Source organism: Pimephales promelas, chromosome 5 (assembly GCF_988280905.1).
Source record: "Pimephales promelas chromosome 5, fPimPro1.hap1.1, whole genome shotgun sequence".
In the NCBI taxonomy this organism is placed as follows: domain Eukaryota; kingdom Metazoa; phylum Chordata; class Actinopteri; order Cypriniformes; family Leuciscidae; genus Pimephales; species Pimephales promelas.
The window spans coordinates 11,584,270-11,604,014 of NC_142773.1; the positions used below are offsets into that span (position 1 = coordinate 11,584,270).

The window sequence follows — 19,745 nt, forward strand, 5'->3', positions numbered from 1 at the left end:
TAAATGAAATGTATAAGATGAGACAAATGACACGAAAACATTTCTTAAAAGACAGCAAATAGACATTCAGTGTATGTAAAACAGTAATCAAGTGTATGGGGTATTTTGTGCAGTACCTTTACATACATAAGTAGCATGCAGTGTAGTGATTGTAAAGTAAAATTATCTGCCAGATGTTTTCTTCAAATGGTGGGTCCCAAAAGTTGATGCTTTACAACTAATTCTTGAAAAAAATTAAAAAGCATCTATCAATAGTTAACAAAAGACTTAACCAAAGGTCAAATTTAAAAACATAATAGATCCAGTTTTTGCAACAAAACAAAGCAATCACTCAGCCAAGCTAATATATAGTCCAAAGATCACTTAATAAAATGGTATATTTGTTAAGGGCTCAATGCTTCCCATTGGGAAAACAAAATAATCATTAACATATATTCAACTTCTAAAGTTGACAAACGCCATTTCTGAAGTGATTATCTCTCATTCAAAGGCTGCATATACTAAAAGGTTTAAGGCAGAAAAAAAAAAGAAAAAAGAAGAAGCTCAAATGTTACAAAGCACACAATGGTCGAAGTGTTAAAACACTGGCATCAAAAAAGTAACTAAAATTCACTTTGGAAACTATTTTTCTGAATGAGGGTGAATTGCATGTTTCAAAATAAAAATATTTAAACTTATGACACAATCCCTGAAACCAAAATCTTCACTAAACACTTCCTGAGGCTAAAGCTAAATATTTCAAATATTTCTTAACTTGAATACTCAACATTTCCAAATTAAAAGAAATGTGCATTTGGCAGATTTCAGAACAAAATCCTATAAAAGTCAAATAAAATCACATAAAACGGAGTTCATGATTTACTGGTGCAGAGGAGAAGCCTTTGTCACCATTGATACTTCTGTCTGGTTAAGAATAAATCTGCGGAAATAAAAAATAAATAAAAATGGGATAATTCATACAAGTGCTGAGGGTCTCTTGAGCACAGCACTGTATTTCATAGGAACTCGATCTGCCTTCAGCTGAATATTCAACAGAGTGAAGATGGAGATCTCCTGTAGAAGAAGACAACACACCATTATCCACTGCAAGAAATAACCATGGTATGTGATTACTAGGATGTTCCGAGATGTAGTGAAGGTGTTGGTAGGTAGTTTCTATGATATTTTGAGTGGTTTTGGCTCAGGGTCAACCCAGGCTTTGTTGGTGCCCTGGGAGAGATTTTAGATTGGCATCACTGAAACACTGGCAACACTAAAATTGATCAAATAAAAATAAATAAATTAATAATAAAAAAAACCCATTTAATTTATACAAAGTTGCCCTTTCTTGTGTTCCTCCCTTAGCCAAATTTAACATCCATTCAGCCGAATAAGTCAGTGTTGTAAAATGCAGTCTATTTGCTAAACTGTGGGACGTGATTAATTTTAAAGAGTGTTATTAAAAAAAAAAAATATTAAGCTGAGAAAGAGATGCTGTTTCCCCAGGCAGCCTCCTGAGGGTGCGCCCCGAGATGGTGAACGGGCATAGGCAAACTTTACTGTGGGCTCCAGGTACTCTCCTAAACGGTCAAATAGCCAACACACAAAAATGTCGAAATACCGTTTTGTTAAGTATCCTCATAAACACAGTCGGTTATATCTAAAGTGAAAATGAACATTTGGGAAAGCGTGTTTGATCTGTGCAGCCATTAAAGTCATTAATGTTAATCAAATAGAAAGCATCCGAAACAATTGTAAATGTACAATCCTCTATGGTGTCTTATGATTCAGCCTCAATTATCGCCCCTCAAGAACAACTACACCGCTTAACAACTAAGACAGGAAGAGCTAAATAAACGCATCATTGCATCTAAAACAACAACATGTTTATTAGGTTCAATACCCACTAAACTACTGAAAGCAGTGTTACCTGTAGTGGAAGAGCCTTTTCTCAATATTATTAACTCGTTTTTTAGGTCATGCTCCAAAAATATTCAAGCTGGCAGTAATAAAACCTCTTATTAAAGGTGCATTGCGCAACATTTCATGTTAAAAATAGCCGTTTTCTAACCCATACATGCTTAAACAATCACCTGATGAGCTGAATGAGCCCTTCTTTGATCACTGCGATCACCTCTATAATCCTGTACAGTGAAATATATAAGAGGGATTCGGGCTCAAATCTGAGACTGGCCGTGACGTCATGCGCGTTCGCGCTCGCCTGGCTATGTCTGGCAGGTTCGTGTAGCTATTCGCCGCCGTTCTCCATATCAGAGAAGACAACTCGAGCGACACAACTCAGCTTTCCACAAAAGTAGACGATGGATTCAAAGGGGCTGTTTACACCTGGTCACTTCATGCGTTTTCTGTGATCGGATAGCTATTCGATCGTGAAAAGACCAGGGTGTAAATGCCCTCCGAAACGCATTCGAGATGGATTTGAATCCGATCGCTCATGAGGACGTGGTCTGGGCCGCATTCCAGACGAAACTGGACAAGTGAAAATGCATCTGGTTGTTGAAACCAAGCTATGTGTCATGTTATTTTAGTCACAGCCTATATGACGACGCGATGACTGTAACAAAATATGTGTGCCGCACAGTGTGCGGCTGATGCTCCTTTGGTTATGAACAGCTCGTGCAAATGTGTATGTGTGTGTGTTCCTCCATGAACGCGCACAGCTCTGGTTACAGTTTCGCTTGTTGCCAGAGGGGGCGTAGTTCTGCAAAAACTCAGATACTTGCGTTTAGCTCCTTTAAGAAACCGCAATTAGATCCAAATACCTTAGCAAATTACAGACCCAATTCAAATCTTCCTTTTATGTCTAAAATACAAGAAAAAGTTGTCAGCTCAATTGTGCTCTTTCTTGCAAGAAAATGATATCTATGAAAATTTTCAGTCAGGATTCAGACCGCATCATAGCATAGAAACTGCGCTATTTAAAAATAAATGATTTACTTTTAGCTTCTGATCAAGGTTGTATCTCAATACTAGTTCTACTCGATCTTAGCGCTGCGTTCGACACTATACATCATAAATACTCTTGGATCAACTACAAAACTACACTGGTGTTCAGGGACAGGCATTAAGTTGGTTTTTGGACCGTTACCATTTTGTCTGTTTAAATGAAAAAAAAAAAAAAAAAAAAAAAAATTCGAAGATAACCTCAGTAGACTATGGAGTACCGCAAGGATCGTTGTTAGGCCCTCTGCTATTCTCAATATATATGCTGCCACTTGGTAATATTATAAGAAAACATGGAATTAATTTCCACTGTTATGCTGACGACACTCAATTATATATTTCATCACAACCAGATGAAAACTCATCTAAACTCACAGAGTGTCTCAAAGATATAAAATGCTGGATGACGCGTAATTTCCTGCTATTAAATTCAGATAAAATGGAGGTAATACTTATTGCTCCAAAAAACTACCCGCAAAACCTCTTGCAATACAACTTTAATATAGAAGGATGTCCTGTTACTTTATCCACTACAGTAAAATAACTGGGTGTTATACTAGACCGCAACTTGTCTTTCAAACATATTTCATATGTTACAAGATCAACCTTTTTCCACCTTAGAAACATTGCAAAGCTACGCAACATGCTATCTGTTTCTGATGCAGAAAAGTTAGTTCATGCATTCATGACCTCGAGACTAGATTAAGGTATTGCTTTATTAGCTGGTTGTCCTGCATCCTCAATAAAAAAAAGCTACAGTTAGTGCAAAATGCAGCTGCTAGAGTTCTTGCTAGGTCAAGAAAATATGATCATATAACGCCAATTATATCATCTCTACACTACTACTACATCTCTACTACTACTGACCTATAAAGCCCTAACTGGTTTAGCTCCTGTGTATTTAATGGGCCTTCTATCGCCCTACAATCCATCGCGTTCTTTATGATCACTAAATTCGAGGCTTCTGGTCATACCTAGGATATCTAAGTCCACTAAAGGGGAGGGCATTCTCACATTTAGCTCCTAAACTCTGGAATAGCCTTCCTGATATTGTCCGAGGCCAGATCCAGATTAGCTGTCCCAGTTTAAAACTAGATTAAAGACGCATCTCTTTAGCCAAGCATTCACATAATGCTTACCTTTTATTCCTATGTTGAATCAGATCGAATTTAATATTATAAAACTTGAAGAGTCTGTAGGTTATTTGTATAGGTTGCATAGTGTTTACAGTCATTATGTTCCTGTTGATATTGCGTGAATGACGGGTGGTTGGGCAGAAATTGTGTTTTGCGGTAGGTGGTATGCCATACGGAACCGTTGCCACTGAAACAGCATTAATGCACCACCTAAATGCGTTTTCTCCATGTACATTTCTGAAATGCAGTTTTTGTAAAGCTGCTTTGAAACAATATGTATTGTGAAAAGCGCTATACAAATAAATTTGAATTGATCAAACAACAAGATAAAAATCACACAACAAAAGTTTTTCATTCAAGAGCAGTTTTAAATTAACCTGGCCCTAGCCAGATGAATTTCGCTCCGCCTAGCTCCACTCATCCATCTGGAACCGATCCATTGAAAGAGCGTTTCAGAAAGCTGGGCCTTATCAAAAATCCTTGCATATGATTGGATAAGCCACTTGTCTGTCATCTTTATCGACGTGCTATTACAAACACCGAAGCCAACCCGTGAAGCTGATGAGAGCGACGCAGGAAAAGACAAAACAGAACAGAAAACATCGTTTCCACCAACAAAAGCCTTCAGAGCCGTTCTCTGATGTTCTTTTAATGAAACAATATTAGGTAGATTGGACAACACGGATGAAATAGCAGCATCAATGTTAACGCTTGCTTCCTCGATGCGATCCGCCATTGTTGTCTGAATCAAAACAGTCTCACGGTCGCTTCTCCACTACGTCACATCTATGAAACTCCCGCCCTGCGTCCTGATTGGCTAAGCCATAAAGTTGGTTGGAGAAATCACTCTCAATGGAAGAGGTTCCAGATGGATGTGAGTGAAGCTAGGCGGAGCTAAGCGGAACGACATTCATCTGGCTAGGGCCAGGTTAGTTTTAAATAAGGACTAGTCTGTATTTAATGTATACTGCAGTGTTATTTTACATTTGATCACTTTATTCAATTTCTGTTGTAGGCTATTTCTTATCTGAATACTACTGTTAGTACATTTTTTACATTTAATTTGTATTTTTGTTTTGTTGTATTGCTGACTGTTTACTTGTCTTCTGTAACTGAGGACTTTTTACTTACATTAATCGACCTAGTATTAGTTTTAGCAGTATCGATAGTTGTGAAATTACATTTTTTTAATAAAAAAATTACATGCATCATGACTTTGACACCCAGCAATAATTGTGATTTCAATATTGACCAAAATAACCGTGATTATGATTTTTGCCATAATCGAGCAGCCCTACGCTAACGTGGGCGAATGCGTTCGAACGGTCCACAAAAGACCGCCCACTCTCCTAAAGAGTAAACATTATGGGGAGCGCACTAGCCAGCTTTAGAAATGAAAAAGCACAAAGCACAATGTTCTCTCCTGTTTTTTGAAACGCACTTGCAGCATTCGGCATGGTCTTGCAGCCGCAGAGCAGAAATGAAAGCTGCTGCTTACCATGTTTTTCCGTCGTCTCCGGGCGCGCCCCTATCTTTTTGCACCCTAGTGTTGCCTATGCTAAAGGCCGGCCCTGTTTTAGCTCTTGTTAACTGGGTCTTCTGAGAACACTGCTCTTTGGTTACAAGGGTGTTAAGCAGGTGCCAGGTGTTGCTAGGATCTGAATGGTTTTAAGAAAGTTGATACACTATATGGAGAAAAGTATTGGCACACAACTCTTAATTATTGAATTCAGGTGTTTTAAATCAGACCCATTGCCAAAGGTGTACAAAATCAGACAAGAGTTCAGTGAATTGACCAAGTGTGGTACTGTGATAGAATGCCACCTTTGCAATAAGTTAGTTTGTGAAATTTCAGCCCTGCTAGATATATCATGGTCAACTGTGAGTGATATTATTGGAAAGTGGAAGCATTTAGGAATGGCAGCAACTCAGCCACGAAGCGGAAGACCACTTAGTCACAGAGAGGGGTCACCAAGTTCTGAAGAGCATGCAGCATAAACGTCACCGAAGCTCTTCTGATTCCATACTCGAAGAATTCAAGACTTCCACTGCCATGACATTCTACTGGATGAATGGGCAAATATTCCCTCAGAAACACTCTAAAATCTTGTGGAAAGCCTTCCCAGAAGAGTGATGGCTGTTATAGCTGCAAATGGGGGACAAACTCCATTTTAATGTCTATTTGTTTAGAATGCAATGACACTATAGTCACTGTTGGTGTAATGGTCAGGTGTCCCAATACTTTTGTCCATATATAAGCAGTTGGTACGGTGTCCCAGGCAGTTTTTTGGGTGTTGCCAAGCGGTTGTTAGGACAATCGAGTGTTTTTATATTTTGCTATGTGGTTGCTAGATTCTGAGTGGTTTGGAACATTGTTATGTGGATCGCTGCTTCTGTTACAAATGTAAAAGCATATCCTCATGATTAAACAGTTTTTGTTAAACATTTCGAAATTGTAAACATTGTGTTTGCAACTTCACTCATTATAAACCGACCAATATAACAGATACTGTAAGAATGAGTCTTTAAGCAAACAGAAGAAAGCTGCATGTAGTAGCGCACCTGTTGTAACTCCTTTCCTGGGTCACCCGTTTCCCAAAAAAGCGTCATCTCCGGTTTTTTTCCCACTTTACGGAAGTTGACCGCCTTTAGTCCCTCTAATGACTTCAAGAGAAACACAGCATGTTATTTATTATTAATTATTTCATGCATTATTAAAAAGCAATGAATGTTTTTTCTGATGTGGTCATTTACAGTATAGCGTGCTGCTTTATACCTCTGCTGTTAACCACATTACATTCAATGGATTTAAAGGGGTATTCACAGCTGGCAAAATTAGCTTTTAATTCAACTTGTCTACCTATATGGTAGAAAGGTGAATCATCAAAATCAACAAAATCATGGGGTTGGTGGGTCATTGTTAGATCATCGCTGATTAATCATGGGACCATGTGAGTATATATATCATGGAACTTGTTGTGATATGTAACTATTGTTATGATTGATATGTAATTGTGGGAGTCGCGCAACGTCAGTGGGGCGCCTCGGAGAGCGCTGAATGCATGTGACTGTGTTATGCTCAAGTAGCTTAGCTGTAGCAATAAGAGTCGGTTAATAAAACAGTTCATTCCAAGCAAGATGACTTGGTTCCTCTTTCATTTAAAAGCATCGACACATGACAGGACTATTACATTTAGAATAACCGTCTAGCCAGGATATCTTCAGAGTTTCTGAACAACAACCTTGCAAAAAAAATACTGCCGATACATTATTATTTTCAAATGTTAAATGTTAGGCCTGTAAAGAGAAATCAAAGGTTAAATATTTTGGTCTGTAAAGAAAGTTAGTTTGATTCATTTTTTTTAAAATTCCCACTACAAGAACAACGTTCTTGAATTAATAATTTATTAGATTCACTCTGGTCTGTTATTGTAAGGACAACGACTTTACATTTTCACATCCCTAAAAATGACGTGGAACAAGTCACGTCAGACACACACGAGACGAGAGTTCAAGAGATCACAATTCTCGCGTATGCGTCGTGGAAATCTCTTGAACTCTCGTCTCAGGCCTACAAGGAAGAAATGGGAGTAGTCGAATAGTCATTATTTTTGTTTGTTTTTTCGCACAAAAAGTATTCTTGTCGCTTGATAAACTTATACTTGAGCCACTGTAGTCACATGGAATATTTAAACATTTACTTCATTGAATTTCTGGGCTGTCAAGTTTCGATCCCTTAGGAGCCTATGTAGCAGTGATTCACCTTCAAATTTAATCAAAAATATCTTCATTTATGTTCCTAAGATGAACGAAGGTCTTACGGGGTTGGAACAGCATGGGGGTGAGTAATTCATGACTTAATTTTCATGTTTGGGTGAACTAACCCTTTAAGACATTGTAAAGCACATTGTGTTGCAATGTGTGTTGTCAACTTGTGTTGCTTTAATTGTGCATCTGGCAGACTGATACATCCACGCTGTGGATGAAGGAAAGATTTAGAAGATCTTTTCTTCTGGCGGCTGTGAGACTTTATAATCAGTATTGTTAAGCATTATACAGAAACTACTACGAAATTATATAGAAACGACTATGCTATAAATTCAATGCACAATATCACTTTGCATCGTTAATGGGATTTTGTTTTTATTGTTTTTATCTGTTTTAAGCTTAAGGAGAAGCATGTTTTATACATATATTTATCTTAACTTATTATTCTACTCTATACCATCCACTTTCTGCTGTAATGATGAAAGACCCTGCTGGGTCGAGACGCCCCCCATTCAACCCGAAAGAAGTCATATAACCATTTCAATAACTCTGAAGCTGTTAAATTAAAGGAACACTCCGACTTTTTGGGACTTTAGCCTATTCACCTTACCCCCCAGAGTTAGATAAGTCCATACATACCTTTTTCATCCCCGTGCGTGCTAGAAGTCTGTTTGACGCACCCACCGCTAGCCTAGCTTAGCACAAAGACTGGATGTGAATGGTTGCAGCTTTCATACTAATCCAAATGAGTGGCAAAATAACGCAAACGTTTTCCTATTTACATGTTGTGATTTGTATAGTCACAGAATGTACAAATAACACAGTCAAATAAGACACAGACATCTTTTAACCGTATAAAACCTGGGAACTATTCTCTGAAGGCGAAGCATTGCTACTTTGACGGAGTAATAACCGCATCACCGGAGACACGCAGTGGTGAGGAGCGGAGAGTTCGCTCAGTGTTTGGGTAACAGAATTAGCAATTTATAAATAGTAAAAGCGTAGTTTACAGTCATGGGTTTTCGCTCTATTGTAAATAGCTGCGACTGTAAACAGGGGAGGTAATACCATGTTTCACAGAATTCCAACTAAAAACGCTGACTGGATGAAGAAATGGCTAACTTACTCTGGATATTTATCCAAACACACCTAAATAGATTATCAAGGGACATTATGTTTGCTCGGTACATTTCAATGGACGACTATTTTGAAAAAATGGAATTTGCCACACGGACCATAATGTGCTGAAGGATACGGCCATCCCATCGATAGCACAGACAGGACAAGTGGATCACCTGCGGCTGAGGTAAGTGTTCCGTTATGTTTTTAGATGACCTACTGTAACAGTGCCATTAGCCAGAGCTAATGTAACGTTAGTGACACTATTATATGATTAGGGTATGAATATGTTTTTATCTTGATGCGGTGCGGACGCGCTTGGAAAAAAAACGAGCGCGTTCACCGCGTTGAACTTGCACCCTGCGCGCGGCGCGCCTAGCCTAAATTTGAAATAACCATGGAAATAACGAACTTGAGCGTGCAAAAGGGTACGATAGGCTGTGAGTTCATTGTGCAAAAACAATTTGTGCTATTACTTTTCCCGTATTCTATCCTATAGTAATGCAATACTGTATATTATATACTGTTGAATACATTTGGTTCAGCTAATAAATTGCATTTAAAATATATTGATTTATGTAATAATAATTATTTATTCATGTGATATTTATAAATCTGAGTGCGTTTTTGGTTGGAAATCAATGAAACATGGTACCTGGTCTCCCCTGTTTATTGTCACAGCTCATACAATAAAGCAAACACCCATGATAAACTATGCTTTTCTATCTAACGTTAGTAATTGCTGACTGTTACCCAAACACTGAGCGAACTCTCTGCTCCTCGTCACGGTGCGTCTCAGGTGATGGTTATCACTCTGCCCAAGTAGCAGTGCTTCGCCTTCAGAATTATTTATAAGGTTAAAAGATGTCTGTGTCTCATATGGCCTTGATATTTGCACACTCTGTGACTATACAAACCACAACATGTAAATAGGAAAACATTTGCGTTATTTTGTCACTCATTTGGATTAGTATGAAAGCTGCAACCATTCACATCCAGTCTTTGTGCTAAGCTATGCTAGCGGTGGGTGCGTCAAACAGACTTATAGCACGCACGGAGATAGAAAAGGTATGTATGGACTTATCTAACTCTGGGGGGTAAGGTGAATAGGCTAAAGTCCCAAAAAGTCTGAGTGTTCCTTTAAGCTAAAATAACTGCATAGTGTCCCTTTAATGGAGACTCCAGGTTTTATGCATAAATAAAATAGGCATGACAATAAATTGCATTTTATGTCAAAGTGAATAAGTAAATGTATATACTAATTATAAAAAATTTGAAACATGATTGGGGACATGGGAATTTGCCTGTCAAATGCCTAATTTTTTATTATCCTTAGGTACTAATTATGAATTTGTGTTAATTGGGGTACATCTATGGATGAAAAACCATGTGGGTAACTTCACATTTTATGAGAAATATGCACTATTGTCTCATGGGGACATAAAATCCACCAAACTATAGGAAAGACTAATACACAGGATTACCCGAGCAACAAAACGATAGATGCTTCTGAGGATTACAAGGACTATGGAATTTCACTGGTTTACTAGTTTACTATTTAGAAGGAAAAGCTGTGAAAACAAATAGTTGAATAAGTTATACGTACATTACAGTAGATTCGTTTTTGCACTCCATAGCGAAGCACCAGCACATCAAAGGACTGGTCAAGAACCCCCATGACCATAGCCTCCGAATCCAGAGGACCACACTCCTACCAGCAACATCACACTCATTAATGAATGGTTTTGTTTACCAACATCATTTCTGTAACAACGATGCTAACATAATATCAAGGGCAAAATGTATTTGCTTAAATTTGTTCAGAGTTTACTTTATTACTATTTACATGCAGAAGACTTTTACTCTATGTGCAAGCTGTGCAAATGATACATAAAACCTGACCTCTTGAGTATCTTTGCTATGATACATACCTTCACAAAGACAGCAAAGAAAAGTTCAGAGCTCAGCTCTTGAACTCTCTTTGAAGCAGTCTTCCTGTCATTGCAGTGGGATGACTGTTTATGTACTTCCTCTCCTGAGAGACTCAAACGTGGCCCACAGTCTGTAATGACAGATAGAATAAATATGAGGCTCCAGATAAAACAGCACTTAACTTAAAGTCTGCATGAACCATTAGTTGTACATTTTGGAATTAAATGCAATACAGAAAGATAAAAAAAATAGAGGGCAGGGCTGGATTTTAGCGCACATCCTAGCTCACAGCAGACTGACAATTGGAGAGGAAATGCTAAGGATGTTCTGTCTAAGCCGTCAGAGAGGAACACCATTCCAAAGGGGAAGCACATTTTGAGATTGACTAAAGATTACAAAGATAATTTTTATCATTCGGTTGATTAACTTGCACGGCTGAATTGCTCACCACAATACTAGTAATGGTCATAGTAAAGTAAATGGGGTCAATTTAGTTTTACTGAGACTTTTATAAAACACTGCGGCTGCAACTGAAGCATCCAGGTCAAAATATATGACAACTGTTGCCTTTGGGTTGCTCAGTTGGGGATATTCAAATTAATTAACCAATCATCATTAATACCATTGATCAGCTCTACCAAACGTGGATGTTCCTCCACTAAGAAACGAACATTGTTATTATGTTTTGATTGATAGTGTGAAGCTGCTTTGATGCAATCTATATTGTGAAAAGCGCTATATAAATATACTTGACCTGATGACTGAATGATAAGTTTACACTTTCAAATGTGTTTTAGTAAATGTTGACTAGAACTTGGCATGTTCATGTAACTCACGTCACCTAATTATTGACTGAATTACACTGGGTTGTATCTTCTTGGTCGACTTTACAAATGATGTGTTTGGATCTTTGTAAAGAGTTACCAATCAGGAGAAGGGTATACAAAAGTATTTCAAAACCGTTAGATGTGCCATGGAATACTGTGAAGGCCATCATCAACAAGGGTAGACAACAAGGCACCATAATGACATTCCAAATGAAAGGGCACCGGTCCAAAATTGATGGATGCTAGGACTTACAGTAGCATTAATTGAGCTGTAGGGATATCTGGCAAGTAATGTTCACATGCTGCATGTGACAACAGCATCCTGTATTCTTCATATGTCTGGGATATTGGGTGGGTGGATGGAGGCAATTACTCGCAAAAAGAAAAAAGGAAAAAACACGTGGTCAAAAACGCAGCAGCTAGAGTTCTTACTAGAACCAGGAAGTAAGACCATATTAGCACGGTTCGGTCAACACTGCATTGGCTCCCTATTAAACATTGTAAGTGATCAGCAATATTTTAAAATGTATACAAAACACTACAGTAAATGGTTTAGCTCCCCAGTACTTGAGAGAGCTCTTAGCACATTATAGTCCTTCATGTCTATTGCGATCTCAAAACTCTGTCCAGTTGATAATACCTGAAATATCAAAATCGACTGCTCACAGTAGATCCTTTTCCTATTTAGCACCAAAACTTTGGAAAAGTCTTCCTAGCATTGTCCGGGAAGCAGACACACTCTGTTAGTTTAAATATAAACTAAAAATGCAAACGCATCTCTTTAACCTGGCATTCAAATAGAACATTATACATTTCTATTATTCAATTCAGTTAAATGATTGTTAGGCTGCATAAATTAGGTCAGCCGGAACCGGGAACATAATGATGATACAACGCATGATGTAGTCAGCTTTATTCGGGCCATATCCAGATCAGATGGTGGACCTGTGCCTAGACACGACCACAACACATCCCTGAAGTGGCAGCAGAGATTGTGTCAACTAGATTCTCCCCTGTGAAGACCTTAGACACCACAGCCACCACACCACCTTTACCCATTTCCATACCAGTGTGCTTCCGATCTTCAACCAGATGGAACTGGATAACATTATGATTGTTCCGATCCAATCTGACTTCTGACCTGTAATTCTGCCTGAATCATAATCATAATCAATTGTCTCCCCCTCACCCATTCTGTCACCTGATGGAGTTTGGGTTCCTTGCCAAAAATATTATTGATCTGTTATCACTGTAAAGCTGCTTTGAAACAATCTGTATTGTAAAAAGAGCGATTTAAATAAAGATGATTTGACTTAAAATATTTATGGTTTAATGAAACCAAATTGGTTTGAACTTTTGATTTTAAAGGTATGTTTGTCTCAAAAACAATACTGCTCATCACCCAAATAACAGCATAAACACAATGAAGATAGATGGTGCAAGCAACATGCAATAGGGCTCCTTCTCCTCAGCTAGGACTGGGGCAGTGAACTACTCCAGTTCTTGTTAAAACACACTAGACATGTTTATTCTGTGCATTTTGTTCACTTTTTGTGGGAAATCATATTTGTTTTAAACAAAAGTTGTGCTTTCACTTTAGTGTAGTAGTGTATAGTAGTGCAGCATAAAAAGACTGAAACCCTTGATTCACTGCTGCTCTATTAAATGTTGCATTGCATAGTGGAACATTTCCCTCAATAATGAGCAGGCAGCAGGATGTTGAGAACCTCTAGCGGAGCTGAGCACATTACAGAAAGCCTTCAGTCAAGCAATAGTCACATGCACCCTGACTCTTGAGCCCTGGCATAGTTTAGATCAGCCGGAACCGGGAACCCTGATGTACTTGGTACATCATAAGAAGGATGGCGTCTACGCTAATATTAGTTTCTCTGTTCATCCCGAGGGACCCTCTATGGTGGACCTGCGCCTGAACCCATCTCGACTTATCCTTAAGTGTCGGCCTCATCGACAAGACAGCCATTGGCATAGATCCTCAACATCTCGTCTCCAAACATGATTACTTCTAGGGGTGTCCATGGTTAACCGGTTAACCGATTAACCGTTTAAAATTGGATAACCGAGTGAAACCTTTTTGCTCGGTTAAGTGGCGTCAATACATATTTGCACAAAACTTTTGCGTTTTTTTTTTCTGATTGTCGATAAAAAAATATTGTGAAATGACAGCATTTCTATTAACGGTGTTATGCGACTAAAACATTTTTTTTTTCCTTTCGCGATAAGCCATTCCAAAAATAATGGCAACGGACGTTGGTCTATCACAGCCACCGCACTAAACATTATTATTATTTATAAAAGGAGACGTGGTATGTCATCCATGCATTAATGGCAGGGACAGTCACAGAGTTTCTGTGTGTTTCTCCCTCATTTCTGCTCCGCGGTCTTGATTGTGGCATTTCTTTGAGGTTTTGTCTAGTAGGCTATTCCTTGTATCCTTTATGAATTTTAAAAAAGAACTCTGCCTCGTATATGCCCAAAAGGTCAGTGTAGCCTACTTTTGTGTTCATTCGTTTCCCCTTATTTAATCCGTAGGGCTAATTGCAAAACGAAAAATGAACGGTTGTTGTATTTTGTAAAACGCAGAGTTGAACACCAAAATGTTAATTTGAACTGTAGGACTACGTCAAATGCTGCGCAAAAATATATAGGCTATATATCGATGAATTTTCAGATATTTGTTTGATTTTTTGCCCCTTTAAACATTTAAAATATTTGACAAATGAATATGGAAAAAAAAAGATTTTACTGGTTTTCTGAGGCCAGATTAGAACCTGGAAATGATTTTTCCCGCAGTGCTGAATGAGAAGAGCCGTAACCACAGCCTACAGAAAGGGGATTTAGATGATTTATAAGATATAATAAATGTGTCTGATAATAAAATAATATAACATAACGATGCATTAATTGTTTATTAATAAACTATTGTTTTCTAAATCAGTTTCTGCTAAAAACAAATCTCCATCCCCGGATGCACCTTTAGAGAGAAATACATAATTAGCTGACTACATAATTACATAGTCAGAAGATATTGGCTTTCGATTCGAATTTGTTCGTTTTAAATGGGACATTTAAAGCTTTAGTCTACAAAAGCTTTCAATGTCCAATTTAAAACGAACAAATTCGAATGCGGTGGCTGTTTCAGTTCTCGCGCTTCAGTTCACGGAGATCATGAAGCGCGCCTGTTTGTTTAAGCACAACATTTTCTTGTTATTGTGAGTTTACGCAAATAAATGTATTTGCGAATAATGTATTATTATTTTCTGTATGACCAGAAATGAAAGAGTATTTTAAGTTGTTTCCACTGAAAGAACTGCAATGAAACTGCAAGTGTTCACATGGGTGTCTCGCAGCCTCCACAAAGCACACACACTGGATATGCGTCAAAATATTGTGTTTATTTGTGCTTTGTTCCTTTTTTGGATAAAAGCGTCTTCTACATATGCAGCCTAATAAAATGTTACAATAATGATGATTATTATTATTATTTGCGGATACGGAGTTTTTGCGAAATGGACGTGTTGCCAATGTGCGTATTTCCAATGGGCAATTTGAAGGGTGATGGAAACGCGCCTACTTTAACTGCTCTGAACTTACCACTGCGTTTTATTTCTAATTTTCCAACCAGTTATTACAGGTGTTAAAAATTAACTCTGTATCTCGAGGTTGCGGCGCGCACATGGTTAACCGAGTATTAACCGATAAGGGCCTCGGTTAACGGTTAATGAAAAACTTGAAAACGTGCAGCCCTAATTACTTCGAATTGCAAACAGATGGAAATGGACAAATTCTCTTAATTTTCGATACAATTTGTTTTGTAATCACTGTTTCTTCGTTGGCCAGAGGAGAACTGGCCCCCGACTGAGCCTGGGTTCTCCCAAGGTTTTTTTCTCCATTCGGTCACCTGATGGAGTTTTGGTTCCTTGCCACTGTTGCCTTGGCTTTTGGCTTGCTTAGTTGGGGACATTTACAGTAATATTCAAAAATATTATTGATCTGTGTTGTATTATTTTCATGTTATCACTGTGAAGCTGCTTTGATACAATCTGTACTGTAATATATAACTAAAGGTGACTTGACTTGAACACGAGTAACTCACCGATGGAGGCGGCCAGTAGACGGTGCACTATGACATCAGCATAGCGTCGTATAGGTGAAGTGAAGTGTGTGTAAAGAGGCACATTCAGTGCATAATGACGGAATAACTTCTCATCCTTCAGAGCTCCAGAACAGAAATACACCGCCATCTACACAGGAAACCAATATCAAATAATTCTGATTAGTTCACAAGACGTTCAACAGTCACCATTACTTCAGTTCTAATCTGACACATTAGCTCTGTTACAATTCAGAGTAAGCTGTGCAACCAGGATGGAATTGACACATCTTATACACACAGGATGTTCCAAACAGCAGGTAGAAAATGATGCTGCTTTGTAAGAAAAGTGTTCCCAAAATGATGGACTATAGGAACGGCTTAGTTACGAATAGAGTTATTGATACTGGATAAAATACATATTAGTGCTGAATTAAATGCAATTATATAATATTCAGTAATATTATCGATCTGACTGCACTGACACTATTGTATGAGATCAAAACTTGAAAAGAATTGAGCCGGATGACACCACTGTAATGCTGCATTATAGCAGATTCGACTTGGTTACATAATTGATTAATTTTGCAACATCAACAATGTTATTGAATTTAATTCTCAATCTGAATAACCTGCTTTTCCGCAGAATTTTTATGTATCATTGATCATTATTTTCTTGGTTATTGCACAGCTGGTTTGAAACCATTTGTATTGCATAAAGCAGTATATAAATAAAGGTGATTACACTTTAACTAAAAAGGGAGCGATAATGCCCTTTATTTAAGTGCACAATGTATTTTTATTAGGGCTGTGCAAAAGTTAATTGCGATTAATCGCATCCAAAATAAAAGTCTGTGTTTACATAATATATTTGTGTGTGCTGTATATAATTATTTTGTATATATAAATACACACACATGCATGTATATATTTAAGAAAATGTGTTATTCATATATAAAATATTTATATTTATATAATATAGATTATGTATTTATAGATGTATACAGAATTTAAGCGCAAATAATTCTTAAATATATACATGCATGCATAGGTATTTATATATACAAAATAATTATATACAGCGCACACAAATATATTATGTAAACACAGACTTTTATTTTGGATGCGATTAATCGCAATTAACTTTTGCACAGCCCTAATTTTTATGCTAAGAGTATCAAGCTAGAATCAATCTTTAAGATAGGTAGCTGCCAATAGGTATGGTTCCATCCAAAGTTGCGCATTTAATTTAAGCTAAAATAGTTGTATTAAATTGAAATTTAAGTATCAATATCACATAAAACATTTATGAATAATGAACAGTTTCCATCCAATGACCGGATGAGAACAAAATCGTCACTTCCTGATAAATTGGCGCTAAATATCATAAGAAAAATGGAAGTTGCTGCAGAAGGAGAAGCCACTGTATAAAATAACTTCATATGAAATAAATGACTAGCACATTAGCAATTTATGTGTATTTAGGCATTTACATCCAGTGTTATTTAATGCGAATTATGAAAATGCGCATAAAAATGGATGGATCATGGAAACCTAGCTAATGAACAGTGAAGCAGCTCACTAAGGTGTGAAAGAGACAACATCCTCTTCCAACTCAACATGGTGTGGACATGTACATCAGAATGGATGAACAGAAAGTGGATTAAAACTGTTAATAACAGGAGCACATCTTCACCTGCATTGGCCTGGAGCACATGTGAGTGAGAACTTCTTTCCTGGCAGCTGTATACTCATCATCCCCAAAGCTTTCATTCAGACTCCTCTGTCATAACAAAAGACACAGATTAGTATGTGTTTCATGAGCACTCCATTGACGGTTATAATGATATAATCAGACTGATCTCATGAAGTAGCGTGTGTATGGCACGCCAATTCGTATTTCCATTTTTGGCGTGCTATCAAGACGCATAATCGCTTTTCGTTTATGAACGTCGTTGACTTAACGTTATTACTGTATATATAAATATATGACTTACCTCAACCCCGTCCCTAAACCTTACCGTCACTGGGGTTAATGGCATTTATGACTGTTCCCTTACCATCCTAGGAAAAAAAAAAAGGTCGCTCCCCAGATGTAGATCTACATTTTGCTATGTTTCGCGCGGACATTTGACGGCGTGTACAGACACGCAGAATCACTCGGACGTTAATGGCGTAGACATACACGCATACACGCGGATAGCTCAAAATGCGTAGAGATAACACGCCACTTGACTCGAAAGTGGCGTGTATGTTTACGCAAAAGTCATGATGTCATGTTGATATAATGACTATCATACTGAACAAACTTTACTCTATTTCCTAATCTTAACCTTTTCAAAAACATTTTGCATTTTTAAATTTATTTTTAAAAACATCTGGGTTACACCTAGTCCTTGAGTAGAAAAAAAGACAATGTGTCAGTAGCTGATGCTAGGGGAACACCTTTGGGTTGTGCCAATTGTCTAAAGACTATATAGAATCACCCCAAGCAATGGGAAAACTTCACATATAAACCACCTCCAATGTGCAGCAGCATCCACCTGGATGATGCTACAGCAGCCATATTGCGTCAGAATGCCCACCAAATATCATCGCATTGTGGAGAGGAGACAAAGTGATGAAGCCAATCAGTATATATGTATATACAGTATATTATTGTTGTCAATAGATAAAAACAAAACAAAAAATTGTTTTTGTTTTTTTTTTGTTTGTTTTTATCATCTGAAGGACGGTCCTGTTTTGACAGAATTTTGTTCTCATCACTATACTGGGGCATTAGGACACACACAGACCACAGGATGAGCACCTCCTATAGGCTTCACTAAGACCTCTTCGAGCAGCAAGACCGTTTTGTCAGGAGGTCTCCCATGCATGTACTGACCAGGCTCAACCCTGCTGACCAGGCTACAGGGTGATAGCTGCTGGCTTAAGTGATTAGATTTATGCCACTGGCAAGTGTGGACAGTAGTCAAGATAGATCAAGACACAGATGCTACCAAGTCTCAATGGTTCCAGACCAGACCATGCATCAGAACCGTGTCACCTCACAGCAGATCTTCATGTGTGTCTGACGAAGGGATTCCTGATGCTGTTCTGAATCTGATTCCCTTACAAAATTTAAAAAAAGGCCTTTATACAAGTTCTCAGCTGGTCAAAATACCATCATATGCAGTCTATGCACACACAACGAGAGCATTTATCCCAGCAAACACCATTGTTTTGGATGTTCAGCAACACGTCATAAAAAGCCCACCAAAACAGTATGAGCATGAGGCACTTTACGTACCATGAGTGTGGTTGCTCAAAATGAATAACGTGACAAAACAGCGGCACACACAAAACATTCCACTCGACTTTGTTGCTGACAAACATCGAATAAGCAACACACAGAGCTGGCATGATTATAAAGACAGTCAGCACAACCCAAAGGTCTTCCAGGTTTGTCCGAATGCAATAATATGGTTGTGGAAGTAAAAAAAAAAAAATCCCAATTTAGCAATTTAACAAATTTAACAATTGGGTATCCACTTTTATGTAGGATTTTTGATTGTGAAGTGGAGATTGAATGTCCAGGTTTTCTTTAACAGTACTTTATGTCTGTTAATGTACCTGGTTTGGATCTGGAAGTCAATTTGCCAATAGTAGTTTTTAATGCTCTTAACATAGTGTGAGATACCCACATGGAGTGCCCCAGATGAGGAGAAGTCAACGTCAAGGCCCATTTGGTCACAAAATTCCTGCAGGTCATCCACCATCTTGCTCTGGGGTGGCGGGTGTCTCCGCAGTAGGGATAATTCTGGGTATGTGCGGTAGATCTGATGGGCGACTGCCATGTTCGCCAGCAACATGAACTCCTCCACCAGTCTGTATGACACAAGTCATGTGATTCATTGTTCAGAAGCAGAA

General features: G+C 38.0%; 1 protein-coding gene across 1 annotated transcript in view; it reads right to left on the minus strand.

Moving 5' to 3' along the window:
* Positions 1–320: 320 nt before the first annotated feature.
* The window catches only part of dis3l2 (DIS3 like 3'-5' exoribonuclease 2), a 61,299-nt gene continuing 41,874 nt past the window's right edge, over positions 321–19,745 (minus strand). Inside the window, exons 15-21 of the mRNA XM_039649527.2 lie at positions 19,520–19,703; positions 17,533–17,619; positions 15,840–15,987; positions 10,898–11,028; positions 10,573–10,677; positions 6,642–6,743; positions 321–1,053 (exon numbers count right to left, since the gene is read on the minus strand). Of these exons, the coding sequence (XP_039505461.2) occupies positions 955–1,053; positions 6,642–6,743; positions 10,573–10,677; positions 10,898–11,028; positions 15,840–15,987; positions 17,533–17,619; positions 19,520–19,703 (856 nt within the window). The 3' untranslated portion in view covers positions 321–954. The remainder of the gene's footprint in view (positions 1,054–6,641; positions 6,744–10,572; positions 10,678–10,897; positions 11,029–15,839; positions 15,988–17,532; positions 17,620–19,519; positions 19,704–19,745) is intronic.